The sequence below is a fragment of the Diabrotica undecimpunctata genome, chromosome 7 (genome assembly GCF_040954645.1).
Source record: "Diabrotica undecimpunctata isolate CICGRU chromosome 7, icDiaUnde3, whole genome shotgun sequence".
Lineage (NCBI taxonomy): Eukaryota > Metazoa > Arthropoda > Insecta > Coleoptera > Chrysomelidae > Diabrotica > Diabrotica undecimpunctata.
In genome coordinates, this window is record NC_092809.1 from 64,362,289 (window position 1) to 64,379,967 (window position 17,679).

The following is a 17,679-nucleotide window of genomic DNA, read 5'->3' on the forward strand; positions in this document are numbered from 1 at the left end:
AATTATGACCTACTCTTTTAGGAACACACTGTGTAATACATTGGACAGATGGCAGATATTTATAAAAAACAAACTGAGTTCAAAAGGATATTACAGTTTCATAGGGATCTAATTTATTTGTAAGCCAATATCAGCTTTGATTAATTACAAATTTTCTATTTGGCAATATTTTTGGTTTAAAAAGGAAGTTTATATCCAAGTTTATTATCCACGTGGATTTGATTGTATAGTAACTTTTAAATATAACCAAATATCTCTTTTAATACCCAATTAAATTTAAAATCTCGCAGATTAAACGCGAAATTGAAATTCGTTTTGGGAAATCAATAATAATGTCGTTAAAAACGTATTATTTCGAATTCATTTGATTAAATAAAGCAGTATATCATTGGAGGATAAGCATATTACAAAATAATATACTAAGATATATTTAATATCAAAAATGGAAATCAATATAACAGGACAGTAAGAAAAGTGAGAGTAAGTCCGAATAATTTTAAACCAAATTTTACTTCCAAGAGAATACAGGAAACATAACTATGGTAACAATCAAATACGACAACCATGTTGCAGGGTATTTATCTAATTAAAATAATTTTTTTCTTTTAACGAAAATTGAAAATAAAAAATTAAAACGGAATTTTTATGTTTGGTTTGGTATTCCTTGCCTTGTTCAGAAATACTTTTTCTATAATTTGTGCTCATTTTGTGATGACATATTTTTTCTTCTCTATAAATATGCTTTCTGCTTTCTCTTCTATTTCTTTTCCCGCTCCCCATAATTTTTAAGATGTCGGAGTGTGATTTGGATTTATCATTTATCTATTTTTCCACTGTCTTCTGTTCTTTGCTAATTCCTTCATTTCCTCTACGGATGTTCTTATGTCCCTTTCATATTCTTCTATTTGGTTCAACCTCTTTTGTCTTGGTCTAACTATTCTTCTTTTTGTTAATTATCAGATTTGCATTAATCTCGTTATCATTCAAGTTTGATTCATTCTTACAACGTAAACCGACCCAATTCATTTATTTCTTTTTGATTTTTGTCAATATTGTTTCTTGATTAATAGCTAATTCCACGTCAACTATGCAAAGTTAGTTAGGCGACCCCTCCCAATTTGGCTTAAATTTTACAGGTATGTTCTATGCTACGACACCCTCATCGAACAAGGTTGTAATTCATTTGTAGTGATTTTACAGGAGAGGCAAAAAACGAAAACACGTATTTTTATAATTTGTATCGAAATGATTAAACTCTTTTACACCGACGCGATACGATATTTATAACTTATAACATAATGAGGAATTACTAATTTTATTAACTATTAAAAATCTTGAGTTTGAGTGAGATACAACCTTGTGATTAAACATGACTCTTCGGAGAAAAAGGTTAACTCGCTTCACAACTATTTTGCACTCTCCGTGTTAATTATCACTAGATGCACTCCAAGACCCATGTACTCTAAATAAGGTTTCTCAACAAATTAACGACAAGTTCCACGAAATTAGACTAGAAGATACCAACAACATAGATGATTGCTGGGAACAAATGAAAACAACAATAACCACTGCATCTCGAGAAAATCTTCTAAGACGACCAACAGTTAAAAATGACTGGATGAAACAAGACATCTTAGATCTAATGGACGTTCGGAGGCAGTATAAATCCACAAACAGAGAAAAATACAATGAAATACATAAAGAAATCCGAAAAAGAATTAAAGTAGCAAAAGACCGATGGCTACAAGAATCCTGTTTAGAAATTGAGAAACTGGAGCAACAACACGAAAGCTTCCATTTACATAAAAAACTAAAAGAATTAACAGGCAACAGCAGAACTTATGGGCAAAATATATTACAAGACTCTGGTGGTAGAATTTTAAGTGATAAAAAAAGAGCGCTGTACCGAATGGGAAAATTACATAATAGAATTATTTACCGATGACCAAAGAATCTACCAAGAAATAACATCTAACCGAGATACAGGCCCACCGATTCTAATCTCAGAAGTTCAGAAGGCTATCGACCAAGCGAAACAAAGGAAGGCTTCTGGTCCTAACGAAATACCTGCAGAATTGTTAAAACTATTAGATAATGAGAGTGTTGCGATTATTACATCCTTCTTTAATAATATATACAGCAGCGGGAAATTATCAGAAAACTGGTTAGAATCGATATGTAAACTATTCCCAAGAACAGGAATGCCAGACAGTGTAGCGACTATCGACTTATCAGTGTAATGAGTCACACGCTCAAAATTTTTTTGAAAATATTGCAGTGTCGCATATATAAACTTTGTGAGGGGATAACTGGTGATGAGCAGTTTGGTTTCCGAAACGGTATGGGTACTCGAGAAGCTATTTTTTGCATGCGAATACTCTTACAATCTATTATCGGTCCCAGTGGGAAATAGGAGTAGAGGCAGACCACGACTGAGATGGAGGGACGGTGTGGACGAGGACGCAAGGAAAATCGGCGCGGCAAATTGGCAATGGTTGGCGATGAACAGAAACGACTGGCGAAATAGACTGGGGAAGGTCAAGGCTCAACTAGAGCTGTAGCACCACTGATGATGATGATGATACTCTTACAAAAGAGCATTGAGTTTAGGAAAAATATTTACGTATGTTTTATAGATTTCGAAAAAGCCTTTGATAGAGTAACACATACATTATTATTTCAATGCTTAGACTCAGTTGGTCTGGACACGTATGACATTAGATTGCTTAAAAATCTTTACTACAATCAGACCAAGCTTGTGTTAAGGTGAACCAAGAAGTTTCAGCTAAAGTTTCTATTACGCGTGGTGTCAGACAGGGATGTGTTATGTTACCGATGTTGTTTAATGCCTACACTGAACCAGTTTTTGAAATAGCGTTAAATAATCACCGCGAAGGTGTTAAGATCGGTGGTGAAAGTATTAACAACATCAGATACGCCGATGACACCGCAATAATGGCAGAGAGTCTAGAAGATCTTCAAACCCCGTTGAATGCTGTAAACAACGAATACACTGAAAAGGGCTTAACAATCAACGTAAAAAAAACAAAATGGATGGTGGTCGGAAAAATTAATATCGAAGACTCAGTACTAAGATTAGATAACAAAATCCTGGAAAGGGTGGAACACTTTAGATATCTGGGTAGTTGGATTGACTGCAGGGTTAAAAGTGACTAGGAAATTTTGACCAGAATAGAACTCGCACGGAAAAACTTTATTAACTGGCGTTCTGTATTATGCAGTCGAAGTCTGTCGTTGACCACACGTCTAAGAGTATTGAAGTGCTTCGTCTGGTCTACTTTGTTCTATGGATGTGAAACCTGGACAACAAAAATAAAAAATCTTAACAGATTAGAAGCGTTTGAGTTATGGTGTTACCGTCGCATGCTCAGAATCCCTTGGACAGCACACATATCTAACGAACTCCTGCTAGAGACCGTGCACAAAGAGCGAGCATTGATCAACATCATCAAAATGAGAAAGGTCCAATACTTCGGTCATATAATGAGAGGACCTAAATATCGCTTACTCAAGAAAACAACTGTCCTGGCTGCGTAACATTAGACAATGGACAGGTCGAACGGTCGAGAAACTGTTTCATCTAGCTACCGACCGAGAATCATTTTATTAGCTTGTCAATATGACGATAGCCAACGCTTGAATACAAGCACGGCACACAAAGAAGAAGAAGTGTTAATTATTTTTTCCGTTTTACCATTAAAATATTGTATGTTTTAAGTTATTGGCTATGTTAATAAGAGAAAATTAGTTTTTATGTTATGTTTTATTAAAATATTCACTAGATAAAAATGAATATCTCAAATTTTTATTCGGAATCTGATTCTTGAATATTTTTCGGTTCACAAAATTTTAATTATTTATAGTAACGGTGATATATTTTGGGTATGACTAGACTTAGGCAAATATACAAATAAAAAAGTATGAAATATGCGCATAAATATGCAGTATTTAATGAAAAAATATGCAGTATTTTATGCAAAATATGCATATTTATCTAGAAAATATGCATGTAATAAAAAATATTTACAATATTTTTTTATTTACAAACATACTGACAATATTATAAATACATAACATTTACAATTATTTTAACATATAAATATTATGATGAAAAAGACAGCAAAGATTTGATTTCACGTTCAAAGCGTCTATGTATCTGTTGATACGTATTTCGACTTAATAAGTCTCATCAGAACAGTTATTCATAGCCGTTCTTAACGTGAAAAATAATCTTCTTTGCCTTTTAGGAAGCAACAATAAAATGGCTTCGTTATGGACGCAATAGCGACATCTGATAGAAAAATCGGTAAGATAGTTTCGAAACAAATTCAGATTTCTGCTTTAATCTGAACCTTCTATAAATGCAATGTATAACTGACGTTGATAAAGATGTTAATAGAGACATGGGGAATCTAAAATTTGCATTCCACGACATGTCTATCAACTAAGCAGAAATCCATAACGAATTTGTTTCTTGTACTCATACAGAGTAGATCCGAATAAAATGAAAAAGATAGCAAAGATTTGATTTCACGTTCAAAGTGTCTATGTATCTGTTGATACGTATTTCAACTTAATAAGCCTCATCAGAACAGTTATTCATAGCCGTTCTCAACGTGAAAAATAATCTTCTCTGTCTTTTAGGAAGCAACAATAAAATGGCTTCGTTAAGCCATAACGAGGACCCCACACCTGTGACGAAACCTTCTGGGATTGCTAAGAAGAGAAAAAACAAATACTAAAAAAAATTAGGTCAAATTATACCGGCGAACCGCCATCAATTTTGGGAAAAATTGCAAAATTCCGATTAATAATAATTTTCATTTTGTATTTTTAAATAAACGTTTTTCGTAAATACTTTTGTTTTATTCAATAAATGTTCATAAAAGATATTAATTATTAAAATATTTAAATGTTTTGCCTTCCGAGGCAATTATATAAATTTTATAATAATTACATAGTTAAAACCAAGCTTAAGACAAACTTGGATAATACGTGGTTTTAGCTAAGTAAACTTGACATAATTCTTTGCTTTGTTAGCCCGTATGTCGCATAACTAATGTCCATATGGTAATTTTGCAATTTTTTTTTTGAAAAAAGTTAACTACTGTGTTATTATTGTACCAAAAGCACAAGGGATTAAACAAAAATCTTCAATCGCGTTTTTCTCAAAACTCGCTATAGTAGAGATACGGGGTTTTTCTTAATAGGGCAGTATTATTATTTGGTTCTCTATATTATTTTTTGTGTAATTTTATGTTTAACATATTATGTTCATCGCATTGCTTATTAATGTCCAGATCTCAATTGTATTTTATTTATAAATGCCTTGTTAATTGTTTTAATATATACGAGAATATACCACTCGCATTTCGCAAAGCTTAATTACAAGCGTTGTTTAGTTTGAAGGATTTAGATATAACGTTCTTGTTTAATCCGGTTTATGCAGCTTTACCGTATTATATCCATTACTATCAGGAAGGCTATATCATTATCGAATCGGATGATTTGTATAATAATATGATTATAATCAGTTCGGCCGAATCGTCTATCATCAGAAATAGAGATAGTGGATGTATTCAATTAATATAATATCGCTTGCGTGTGATATACACAAATGCATCTGTCAACCGAACTTATCGATATTGTAAATTTGATAGAGTGACGTACGTAACACCGTTATGACACATTCCCTCAAATGTATTTGTGACTACTGTATTGTTTTGATTAGAATTGTGTGGCCTTTGCCTTTAAATATAATATTCATATGTAACTCGTCATACTACTTTGTGTAAACAATCAAAATGCGTTTTGTTTCAGGATATCAATCTAAATGCAGTTTGTCCAAAATTTTTTTGGTATATTATCAATAATTGATATTTTAGCTAATTTTAGCATAAAGGTGTATTTGAATGATTGTTCATTCACATTTTAAGTATATCAGTTTTTCGTTTAACCCTAGAACACTCTTGTACGTACAAATTACGTATCATTGAGAAAATTCGCTAATTACTGTCAAATGCGTTAACTCCCCCACTCCAAGTACTGTTGTTCGGTGGTACTAGCAGTGCCTCGAGTAGGCTATTCTCACGATACACTTACAACGGTATGCTAACGCGCAGAGAGAGCAAATGAATATTGAGTCTATTACTCTCACACTTTGACGTCACGGCGAAGCAACTTAAATATAATATCACATAATATATTGGTTTATGAGTTTAATTGGCCTAAAATAAGATAAAGAAAGCATTTAGATGATTAAGATTAATTAATATATTGTAATGCTAATTTAAATTGTATCAAGAGCTACATAAATATAATTCCACTAAACACATAATAAAAATAAATAAATAAAAAATTAATGACTAATCGCGAACTGAAAAGGCTAAGGTTTTTGTCTAAAACAAATGTCATAATTTTTGAAAATATTTAGTTTATAATATGTTGAGAATAAAAAAAAAGAAAACAAATGTGTATCATTATAAATTACAAACTCAACCAATATTACAGATATTAAAATTTTACAGATTTAGTTTAAAAAATAGGGAAGTTACAATGAAAAACGCACAATGCATAATATTTGCCCTTTTCAAATGAATGCTCGCCATGAATTTATTACTTATTTCTTGCAATTTGTAAATGTTGACATTTTTTTTTCTAATTTTCTCTTGCAGTTTTCAAAGCTAATTTTTTGATTAAGATGTCTTAATCTTATATATGTACGTGTTTTGCTTAAACAATAGACTACTTCATACGGTATGGTATTATTATTTTCTTCTAATTTTGCCATGGTCCTAGCAGTTAAAGTTTTAAATAAATTGGTGTCATGTGATAATGAAGACCCATGCCTTGGATGAAATACATGATCCAATATTTGTACAGCAAAAAGTAAGTCGTCATTAGGATTTAATAAACCACCTCTTGAAATAAATTGTATCCAATCCGGCATGCCAGTAATGCTTATGTTATCCGCTTTACATCCTAAGTTGGAATTTATAGGTAACATATCCAGCTATATATTTGAAAGCATATTTGTTAATTTTTTCTCTGCGTTCAACACAATACATAAGAAGATTTATTGTAGGAACAGCATCAGGTTTAAGGTTCCTAATACTTGGCGGCATAAAATGTGAAAAATATCTTTGTTTTATAGATATTTCAAAACAATTCTCATCGAAATGTGTTGAACAGATGCATGCTGTATGGTATTTAAAATATTATTTTATATATTATATGCTAGGTATATTCAAAAATTTTGCATAAACGCTTATATGTAAATTTACTCAAATACAATATAATTATCTCCTTACATGTTTAAGCGTTATTGAGAAATTATTTTGGTACAAACTTTTCCTCTTTATGCAAATTTTTACACACTATTAATATAAAGAGACATTTACCATTTTTTAAATTTATTTAGTCTTGTCGTATATCAGTCCCTTTTATTTCTCTGTTATAATTGCCACATCCAAAAACGGCACACCCAGGCATAACTATAATTACCTATTTAGTTTTATACACAAACGTTAATTTCAAATAAATCACCGGCGAATTAATATATCTAAACGTTAACAAAAGCTACGAATAATAGCTATCTAATGTGTTTCGCGCGTTATTCTTGCTTCGCCATGACGTCACTGCGCCAAGCCGACGCGTTTAGGATTTTGATCTAGCATACCGGTGTAAGTGTATCGTGGCTATTCTATTGGTAATATTTTTTGCCAGTTGTAATATAAATCTCGACTAAGTAGGTGCTAGTGTGTCGCGATCCCTGAGGGTCAACACGTAAATTTAACGTGTGAAGAGAATTAATAGATAAATAAACGTACGTTAATTTGACAAGTCAAGAGTTTTATCGGACATTTTTTTATTATAAAATAAGTAGGGGAGAGTAACCTAAAACGGGACGGTAACCTAAGATGAGACACGTAATTTGCCCGTCTATTCTGTGAGGCTACTGACATCTACCGTCCCGTGCGGAAACCTTCCTTCAGTATGAACAAGTTTTACGAATATCGGCCATCATCGATCTCGCAGTGTCCTGTGAGAAGCCGTTGCTTGTTATCGTGCCATTCGTTAAAATATTCTGGTTTATTCGAGGCGTGTTTTTACTCGGAAAATGTAAGTGCGTTTTATTTCTTTATTTGGCATAACATTAGGTACTTTATACTGTACATATTGCTATGGTTGCATGATTTTATTTTCGACTGCTGATAAGTAGGGTTATGAAATTTTTTTGTATATTCATTATTCCTAAGATGGGACAGAAAGAAGTTTCCTAAGTCGAGACGTCCCATCTTAGGTAACTTATTCTATTTTCTTCTCTTATATTTGGTATGCATTACAATAAAAATAAAACATATTTTTATAAAGTGTTATCGGTTAGTAGGGTTATTTAAAGAGTTACTATGTGAATAGTAAACAGCATTTTTTCTTGTTTCTAGATGCCCAACTTAGAAAAATACAAATATGTTAGAAAAACCAATCGCGGCAAGTGGTCTCAAACAGATATGTCGCAGGCGATTGTCAAGGTCCATAAAGGAGAGCTTTCCATCAGAGACGCGGCAGAACGTTACAATGTGCCAAAAAGTACCCTCGCAAGAAGAACGGGAAATAAAAATAAAACGGTACAGAACAGCGAAAAACATCTGGGCAGATTTCGTAGCGTTTTCAATGAACAGCAAGAACAGGAAATTATAGCATACGTTTTGGAAATGGAATCAAGATTCTTTGGAGTTTCCTATAAAGAACTTCGTCGATTAGCCTTCGATTTCGCTGCAATTAACGGCATCCCCAACAACTTCAACCAAGTGACAAGAATGGCTTCCAAAAAATGGCTCTATTGTTTCCTGTCCCGTCATTCGAACATTTCTCTTAGAAAACCAGAAGCAACGTCCTACGCAAGGGCGACGGGTTTCAACAAAAATGCTGTCTCGACATTTTTCAAAAATTTAGAAGCCATCTTTGCCAAGTATGATTTGTCTCCTGATCGAATATGGAATGTGGATGAGACAGGAGTAACAACAGTACAAAAGCTGTCTAAAGTACTAGCTCAGAAAGGTAAACGACAGGTAGGAGGGCTAACAAGTGCCGAACGAGGAGTGAACACCACACTCGTCTGTGCAATGAGTGCGACGGGAAATTTTCTAGCACCAGCATTTATTTTTGCTCGTAAGAGGATAAAACCTGAGCTTATGGATAATGCTCCCAATGGAAGTGTAGCATTTGCTCAAGATAAGGGCTGGATGGACCGCGACGTTTTTTTGAAATATTTGAAATATTTTGTGGATAATGTAAGACCTACTGCCGAAAAACCAGTCCTATTAATATTAGACGGTCATGTCTCGCACACCAAAAGCTTAGACGTAATCAATTTTGCAAGAGAAAACCATCTTATCCTTTTAAGCTTGCCTCCTCATTGCACGCACAAAATGCAGCCATTAGATGTGTCATTTTTTAAACCTTTTATGACATTCTACGACGCTGGGCTAAATAGATGGATGAAAAACCACCCTGGACGTACTTTTGGCATATATCAAGTTGCTGCAGCGGTAACTGATGCTTTTTCACAGGCAGCCTCTGTTAAAACTGCTATGAATGGTTTTAGAGCAGCTGGCATATGGCCATACAACCCCGACATATTTCAGGAATACGAATTTGATCCAAGTAAAACGACAGAATTACCTTTGGAAGAAAACGACAGAACTGAAGCCCCTCCCCCTCTAGTTATTGAAAGTAACACCAATGAAGTGTCCATTCTGGGTAAAGATCAGTCACTAAATATCCCGAATAAGAAAAAATCAAAGGAAAACGCCGGAATCTTAAATAATCCACAACCTTCAACATCAAAAATCCAGGACGAAAGTGAAAAATCTCAGAAAAAGCATATCAGCATATTGCAGATAAGTCCTGTTCCAGTAGCCCGGAGCAGAAAAAAGAAAATGAATTCTAATTCATCACCCTACCATCAACCATTCTTACTGAGTCTCCGTATAAAAATGAACTTGAAGCGAATGAAAATACAAAAAATAAAAGTGGAAAAGGCAAAAGAAAGCTAGACTCAGAACAAAAAAAAGAGCGCGAAGAAAAGGAGTTGTGTGCAGTGTGTAAATGTATTTACGCATCTAGCAAAGAGGACTGGTATCAGTGCAAAAACTGTTGCCTTTGGGCAAATGAAACTTGTGGAATTTTAGATGAACTTTATTTCACATGTATCAACTGTTGTACTTAGTGTCCCTTTTTGAGTAACCCCATGTCCCATTTTAGGATATAGGTTGCCTAAAATGGGACATTTGCAAAGTTTTTTGCATTTTAAATTAGAAAAAAAAGTTTTGTTTTTTTACATATTATCTATGAAAATGTTTCTTGTCAATGTTATAAAGTTTCTGTTTCCATATTTTGTTTTTTCATTTGCCTTAATGATTGTTTAAAATTCGTTGGAACAAAAAAAGTGTCCCATCTTATGTTACTCTCCCCTAGAAAGGCGCTAACATATGCTCAATTTGAATGGTTGATTTACGAGAGTAGCGAGAGTGAGGAAGAAGATCATATTGAAGTGGATTGCGCTGGAATTGATAGTGATTCTGATGACAGCATTGTTGATCCCGATGAAGAAAATGTGGAGAATGACATGGAAAAATTTTTAAGATGTATATGGAAAAATACAAAAAGTACTACAATGCCTACAAAAAAGCGAAGACTACTTTCAAACGCTTCTAGGACACAAGAAGAAGTGTCACCTAGTATGAGTTTTAAAGGAGTAGGTTGATTTTGTAATTCATTGGCTAGCCGTGAATGAATTTTATTTTTGTAATTTATAGGATGTTGCTGTCGATACTGAAATAATGATCCAGCCAGACCATGTGCAGAGTGGGGAGCCCTCCAGTACCAATTTTCTAAAGGTATTTATTTAACTTGGTTTGTGCCAATTGTTAAACTAATCTCAATAATTTTTAATTTGGCGCTATTGATCTCGAATACATTATAGTTCCAGATGGAGATACTCTTATGGGCAAAAATAGATATCTTTAGAAAACCACGCCACAAGCAATCGGTAAGACACCTGCAATCAACGTTGTCTATGTAAGGCCTGGTTCTAAGACTAAAGTCAGAGGCATTTTAGAACCTTTGTGTGCATTCAAAATATTTTTCACCGATTCGATGCTAACTAAAATAGTGACATATACAAATTAAGAAATAAACCGAAAAAATAAAAAATATCATAACGCTGCCCAAAGAACATCTGAAACCAATCTTAAAGAACCGAAGGAGCTCTTGGGACTTTATATACTCGCTGCAGTACTAAAGAACAATCACTTGTCATCGAATATTATGTTTGATACATCGTTTTCCGGTGCCAGATATGAGGCGACGATGAGCCAATTTCTGACTGCTTGTCTTAGGTTTGATGATAAGACAACTAGAGCTGAAAGGAGAGAAATTACTGCTTTTGTCCCCATATCAGAAATATGGTAGGAATTTATTAACCATTGTAAAACAAATTAAAAATCCAGTTCATATTTGACAATTGATGAGCAGCTGGTCGGTTTTAGGGAAAAATGCAATTTTCGTATGTACATACCAAATAAACCTGCCAACTACGGGTTAAAATTGGTTTTGTTATGCGATATCGCCACCAAATACTTTGTCAATGCTGAACTGTATTTAGGCAAATCTACCCAAACAAATGGCCTTCCTCTAGCCGATCACTTTGTAACTGTTTTAACAGCTCCAATTTACGGCACTAACCGGAACCTGACCATGGACAACTGGTTGACGAATATTCCTTTGGCAGAGAAATTACTAAAAAGGCCCTATAACTTGACAATACTTGGGAGGATCCGGAAGAATAAACCACACATTTCATCAGAATTATTGGAAAATAATAAGCAAAGTCAGATCAACAGGTCTATGTACGCATATAGTAAAACTTGCTCCTTGGTGTCCTATAAACCTAAAAATAATAAAATAATGACTCTACTATCAACAATGCATAAAAAGGGAATAGTTAACACAAGTACAAAACAATCCGAAATAATAATGTCGTATAATTCCACGAAAGGAGCAGTCGATACGTTTGACCAAATGTTCAAAATATGTGTGCGAACTGCAAGACCAAAAAATGGCCGATGTGCATATTTAGTGCATGCTAGTTACCCTACTTAGTTTTAGATTTAACTTTAAATGATAGTGTAACATACAGGGAGATAATCTGATATGTTTCTCTGTGTAGAGATTTTATTTTTTTATTACGTTCACCTTCGTGGTTTCCTTTTTGGCCATTGATTTCCTCTTTACGTTCTAGTGTTTAAGCCCGAGCTCACGCGACGCCTATAACTCCGGATTAATTTTGAGGGGTACAAGCCATATTTGCTTCTGCGCATCTAGTTATATACAGTGTAGGCTGTCCTAGTGGTTGTTTAGTAGTATTACAGTTGTTCAGTTTATTTTAATATTAATTATTTCATATTTGTTTACGACGGGCTAAACTTATTTTTCCACTAATTATTATTAATATTTAATTTATAAGTGAAGCGTCGTATTATTTTCCTTGTTGCATATACCATTGATTAGTAGGTGCTGCAATAATTTGATAGGTTTGAAGTTGTTTACTTTAGGCATGGACCGTGGGGCAAATCTGCCTTACTCCCAGTTAACATCTAAGCAATTGAAAAGAAAAGTCTCAATTAATCCTCCGTCAAGGGGTAGCAACGCAAATAGGGTGAAACGGAGTACCTATACATTGTATATTGGTGTATTAAGATTATACGTTAGTATTTTATTAAACTAAATAAAACTATGTTACTACTGTTTTTCATTTAATATAACTCACTGTCTCATAGTAATAAACGAAATAGATTAGAGAGGCGGTACTAAACCTGCCATCCCACCACAAACACGTAATTTTAATTTGTTATCGAAAAGAAGGCGGAACCTGTTTCCACTAATTGACTTTTAAGCACTTTCTATCTTACGATTTGTCACAAATTATTGAAAATATCCACGTGATTCACCAAGATTTTATTGGATGCGAACATTTGAAAGAAGGTTTGACCTCTAAATTTTTTACTTTTTCTTACAAGAAGAACAATAGAATAATATAAACAATTGTCTTTTAAGTAAATTGGTATTGTAATTGTATGATATTAAGAAGACCAGAGGACACAACTGGAAGCAAAAGGCTCTAAATAGAAGACACTGGATTAATTTGGGGGAGGCCTATGTCCAAAGTTGGATTACTCAAGGATGAAGAAAAAGAAGAAGGTATTGTAATTCCCATTTATGCCTATATTGAGTAAAATGTAAAATAACAAAGATAAGATAAGAAAAAACATAAGCCTAAAATATAATGTAAATGTTTTTATGTAATGCTTTATAATGCAATGACTTTAATATAATGTTAAAAATCTTCTTGGGTTTAAACTTTATGGAACTCAACGTAGCATTGTTTATTTTAAGGTTTATATAGACGAGCAATATTTTTACTGCAGTATATGGTTGTAACAAAGTAGCTGGCAATATTGCCAACAATAACCTCTAGACTATGCAGTATAAAGAAATGTTTTTAGTATGTCTCGGCCATATAACGAAAATAGCCACAAATTTTTGGTATCAAATATAAATATTTGGTGTTGTTTTACAATAGTTGCCGTACGATCATTTGGCGGGAGAAATTACTTGAAATATTTACTTTTTTTGATGATTATTAATTGTTGTTTTATGTAACCCACCCATAACAATCGTTACTTACATGCCAACTGCCATCATCCCTCTTCACAAATTAATTCAGTTATTAATACGCTTGTCTCCAGATCAATACGCCATTGCTATGATGCATGTAGACCCGCTGAGCTCTTTAGTTTAAAACCAGCCTTAATCCAAAACGGTCACCGTGAAAATCAAAGACTCAGACCCTCATCATACGAAAGTTTTTCTTCATTACATCAAAGGTGTCACTGAAAAAATCGACAAAACCCTAAAATCAAGAGAAATAAAGACAATATTTACCCCCAACAAACATTTTCATTTCTTGTCCGATCAATCAAAGACAACATTCCAAATAAAAAACACGAAGTTTGTGAAATTCCATGTATAGATTGCTTCCGATTATAGATAGGCCAAACAAATCATAGAATCCAAAATAGGATTTATGAACATTCCATTTATGTTCGCAATTTTGTCTCAATATCAGGTCTAAGTCAACACCATCTTCATATAGGTCACAAAATTGATCTTAAAAGCTCCAGAACCATAGTCCTCACCCGCTTCCATAAACCAAGAATTATCCGAGAAGCCATACAAATTGAAAAAAGGCCAACTTTTCTCAATAAAATAGATGACGGCATACGGTTACCTTCGACTTGGAGACCTCTCATAAAGAATACACAATCCGCTCCACCCGTCAATCAAAATCCTACTGTCGGAAATTTTCGCGCCAACCCCTGTGCCAATCACAACACTGGGTCCCACGCCAACCTCCACCCAAGCCACGTCACTATCGATAGTATAAATGACCCGTTCTCTATTCCCAGCACCAGTAATGCTTTGATTGATATGCTTCGAGACTGAGACCTCGTAAGCAGTGAAGAAGACATCGAAGAGGATGTCGAAAGCTCGGCGCATTGAGAATCGACACGGTTCAACCCGGAAGACCGAATTCCTGTAATACTATTAATTTTAGCTCTAGGTATATATATATATATATATATATATATATATATATATATATATATATATATATATATATTGATACGATTGGGGTTTATAGAAAATAATTTATAAGTTATATACTAGAGAATTTTATAAAAATATATTTATGTGAGGGCATTTTAAGAAATTAGCATATAATAATTGTAAAAAGTTGTATTTTAGTAGTTATGATTTTGTAGATATATTTAAGTGAGCCATGTGACTAGGCAACACACTATACATACTCTCCAAGTGACATTTTAGGAATTCAAGTGGGGTTATAATAATAATGTTAGTTTAAAATGTTTAATTTATATATATATATATATATATATATATATATATATATATATATATATATATATATATATATATATATATATATTATTGATTTAAGTGTATATTCTGATCTGAAAAGCCTAAATGTCAACAAAATTATCAATAGAACATTAAAGAATTCTCCAGAATGCAGAATTTGACCTTTGTTTATGTTGGAACATTCTGGAATAATGATTATGTCGGTGGATCGAACAGATACTTTTTTCGAGAACATCCATATAGAAGAAATAGAACTAAATCGAACATGATTTCTTACCAGATGGTTCTGGAACATCCGAAAAGATATAAATACCCGTGATTTGGATTCAAGAGGGCCAGTTTATTATGAAAGTTAGTAGAAGATAGACTCATTTAGTTAGTGAAGTCAATTGTTCCGAATTTTCAAGACAGTCAATCAGTTACAAATAGTCCAATTGTTTAATATAGTGAGTTAAATGAAGATTAAAAATTATGCACATTTATAATTATACACAAATAATTATTGAAGATTAAAAAAGTATATTAGAAGAATATTGGAAGAAATTAAAATTATATTATGATTGGAGATTAGTATAAATCAACTTATAATAATTGGATATTGGAATATTGAAAAGAAGAATAAATATAAATGCTGTTTTGCTGGTTTGCTTGGTGGTTTATAAATGCTGGTGAAGAAAAATATATCTTAAATTGGTAGAAGCTGATAATTGAAAAAAGTAACTTCACAAAAACAAGGATAACCGAAGTACGAAGACATTCAGTGGTGATTAGAATCTATATAGTGGAAAACAGTTCATTTAGGCATTCAGTGAAAGAAAGGTACAAAATTTTGTTAATATAATTTAGTTAGTGTCATAACAATTTCAATTTTGAAGATAGTTTGTTTAAATTTTACATTGTCTATAGAATTTAATTAGTTTTATAAGAATATCAATTTAAAGATAGTTTATTTTAAATTTACATTGGCTAGGTTAGATATATATGTGTGTTTCATAATAGTTATAATAAAGATAATTTAAAATAGTACTTACAAACTAATTCTTTGAGAACCGCGATAAAAACCCTATATTATTAAAAAAATACTCATTGCTCATCATTCAAACAAACAATACATCATAACAATTTGGCACCCAACGCGGTGGCTCTCTATTTAAAAGAATTAGTTTGGGAAGATAAGTGCTCTCATATAATTAAATTAATTATCAGTAGAAAGAAAAAATTATAGATTTTATTTTAATTATATTTGAACAAGTAAAGTCTCAAAATGTCTCAAGGAAAGAAAGGTACAAGAAGCAAAAAGAATGAAGAAGATGTGGAAGTAGAAACACAATCTATACAAGAGGAGAGTTTAGTTCAAGCTTCACAAGATACTGCAGAAATGAATCCAGAAAGAGAGGAAAATGTCAATATGGCAGCTTTGATGTCATTAATGATGCAGATGAACAAGAAAATGGAAGAGAATACAAAAAAATTGGAAGAGAATTCAAAAGAAGTCAAAGAAGACATGAAAAAAATGGAACAGAAATTAGAAGAGAATTATAGAAAATAAGAAAAGAAAATAGAAGATAATAATAATAAAATTGTAAAACAAATAGAAAAACAAATGGATAAAAAACTTGAAACTGCAGAGAAAAAAGTAGCAAATGAAATAAAAAGTATACGGAATGACTACAAGAAAAGGATAGACAATGAGAGGACAGAAGTAAAGAGGATTATTCAAGATAATAAGATAGATATTGAACAGAAAATAGAGTTGCAGAAATGTAACTTAGAAGTAAAAATTAACGAAGACAGGAGAAACACAGAAGAAAAATTAGACGATATACAACAAAATATCCAAATAAATAGTAATCAAATAAGAAATGTGGAACAGAGAATAGATGATATTTCACAAATGAGAGACATAGGGAGACCTTACTTAAATTTAACAAATGAGACTGGGATTAAATTCACTGGTAATATAAAAAATTTGCATCCTAGAGTATACATAAATAGTTTGAAACATAAATTAAGATTCGTGAATAATATTAATGATATTAAAGATTATATTAGAATGACATTAAATGACAATGCAACAACTTGGTTTGCTAGTATTGAAAATGATTTAGATAATTTTCAAACATTTGAAAATAAATTTTTAAATTATTATTGGGGTGAACTAGAGCAAGCCAAGTTTAGAGAAATTCTATATTTTGGAAAGTATAATCACAATTTAAAATCAAATATGGTAGATTATGCATTAAAACTGATAACAGTTGCAAAATATTTAGAACCACCACTTAGAGAGGATGAAACGGTCTTAAATGTATCTAGACATTTTGATGCTGATGTTGTGCAAACAGTAACTGTACAAAATATTCAAACAATAGAGAGTTTTATTAATTTTATTCAAAGAATACAAAGAGGTAATATGACAAGTAATAATAATAACAACAAAAAAAACAATAATAACTTTTAATATAATAAAAATGATAATCAACAATATAGACAATCATATAACAATAATACTAGGTATGGTGATAGTTTACAAAATTTTAATAATAATAACAGTAATCAAAATAGACAGAACTTTAATAACAATAATAGTTATAATAGACAAAATTTTAATAATAATACTAATTATAATAGACAACATTTTAATAACAGTACTAA

At 32.4% G+C, this 17,679-nt stretch overlaps 1 protein-coding gene across 1 annotated transcript; it reads left to right on the forward strand.

Annotated features, from left to right (window-relative positions):
* The first annotated feature begins 6,855 nt into the window (after nucleotides 1-6,855).
* Nucleotides 6,856-10,079, forward strand: LOC140446409 (uncharacterized). Its single transcript, XM_072538956.1, has 2 exons — nucleotides 6,856-6,909; nucleotides 8,466-10,079. Exons 1-2 carry the CDS (start codon nucleotides 6,856-6,858, stop codon nucleotides 10,077-10,079), a joined length of 1,668 nt encoding a protein of 555 aa, XP_072395057.1.
* The last annotated feature ends 7,600 nt before the right edge of the window (nucleotides 10,080-17,679 follow it).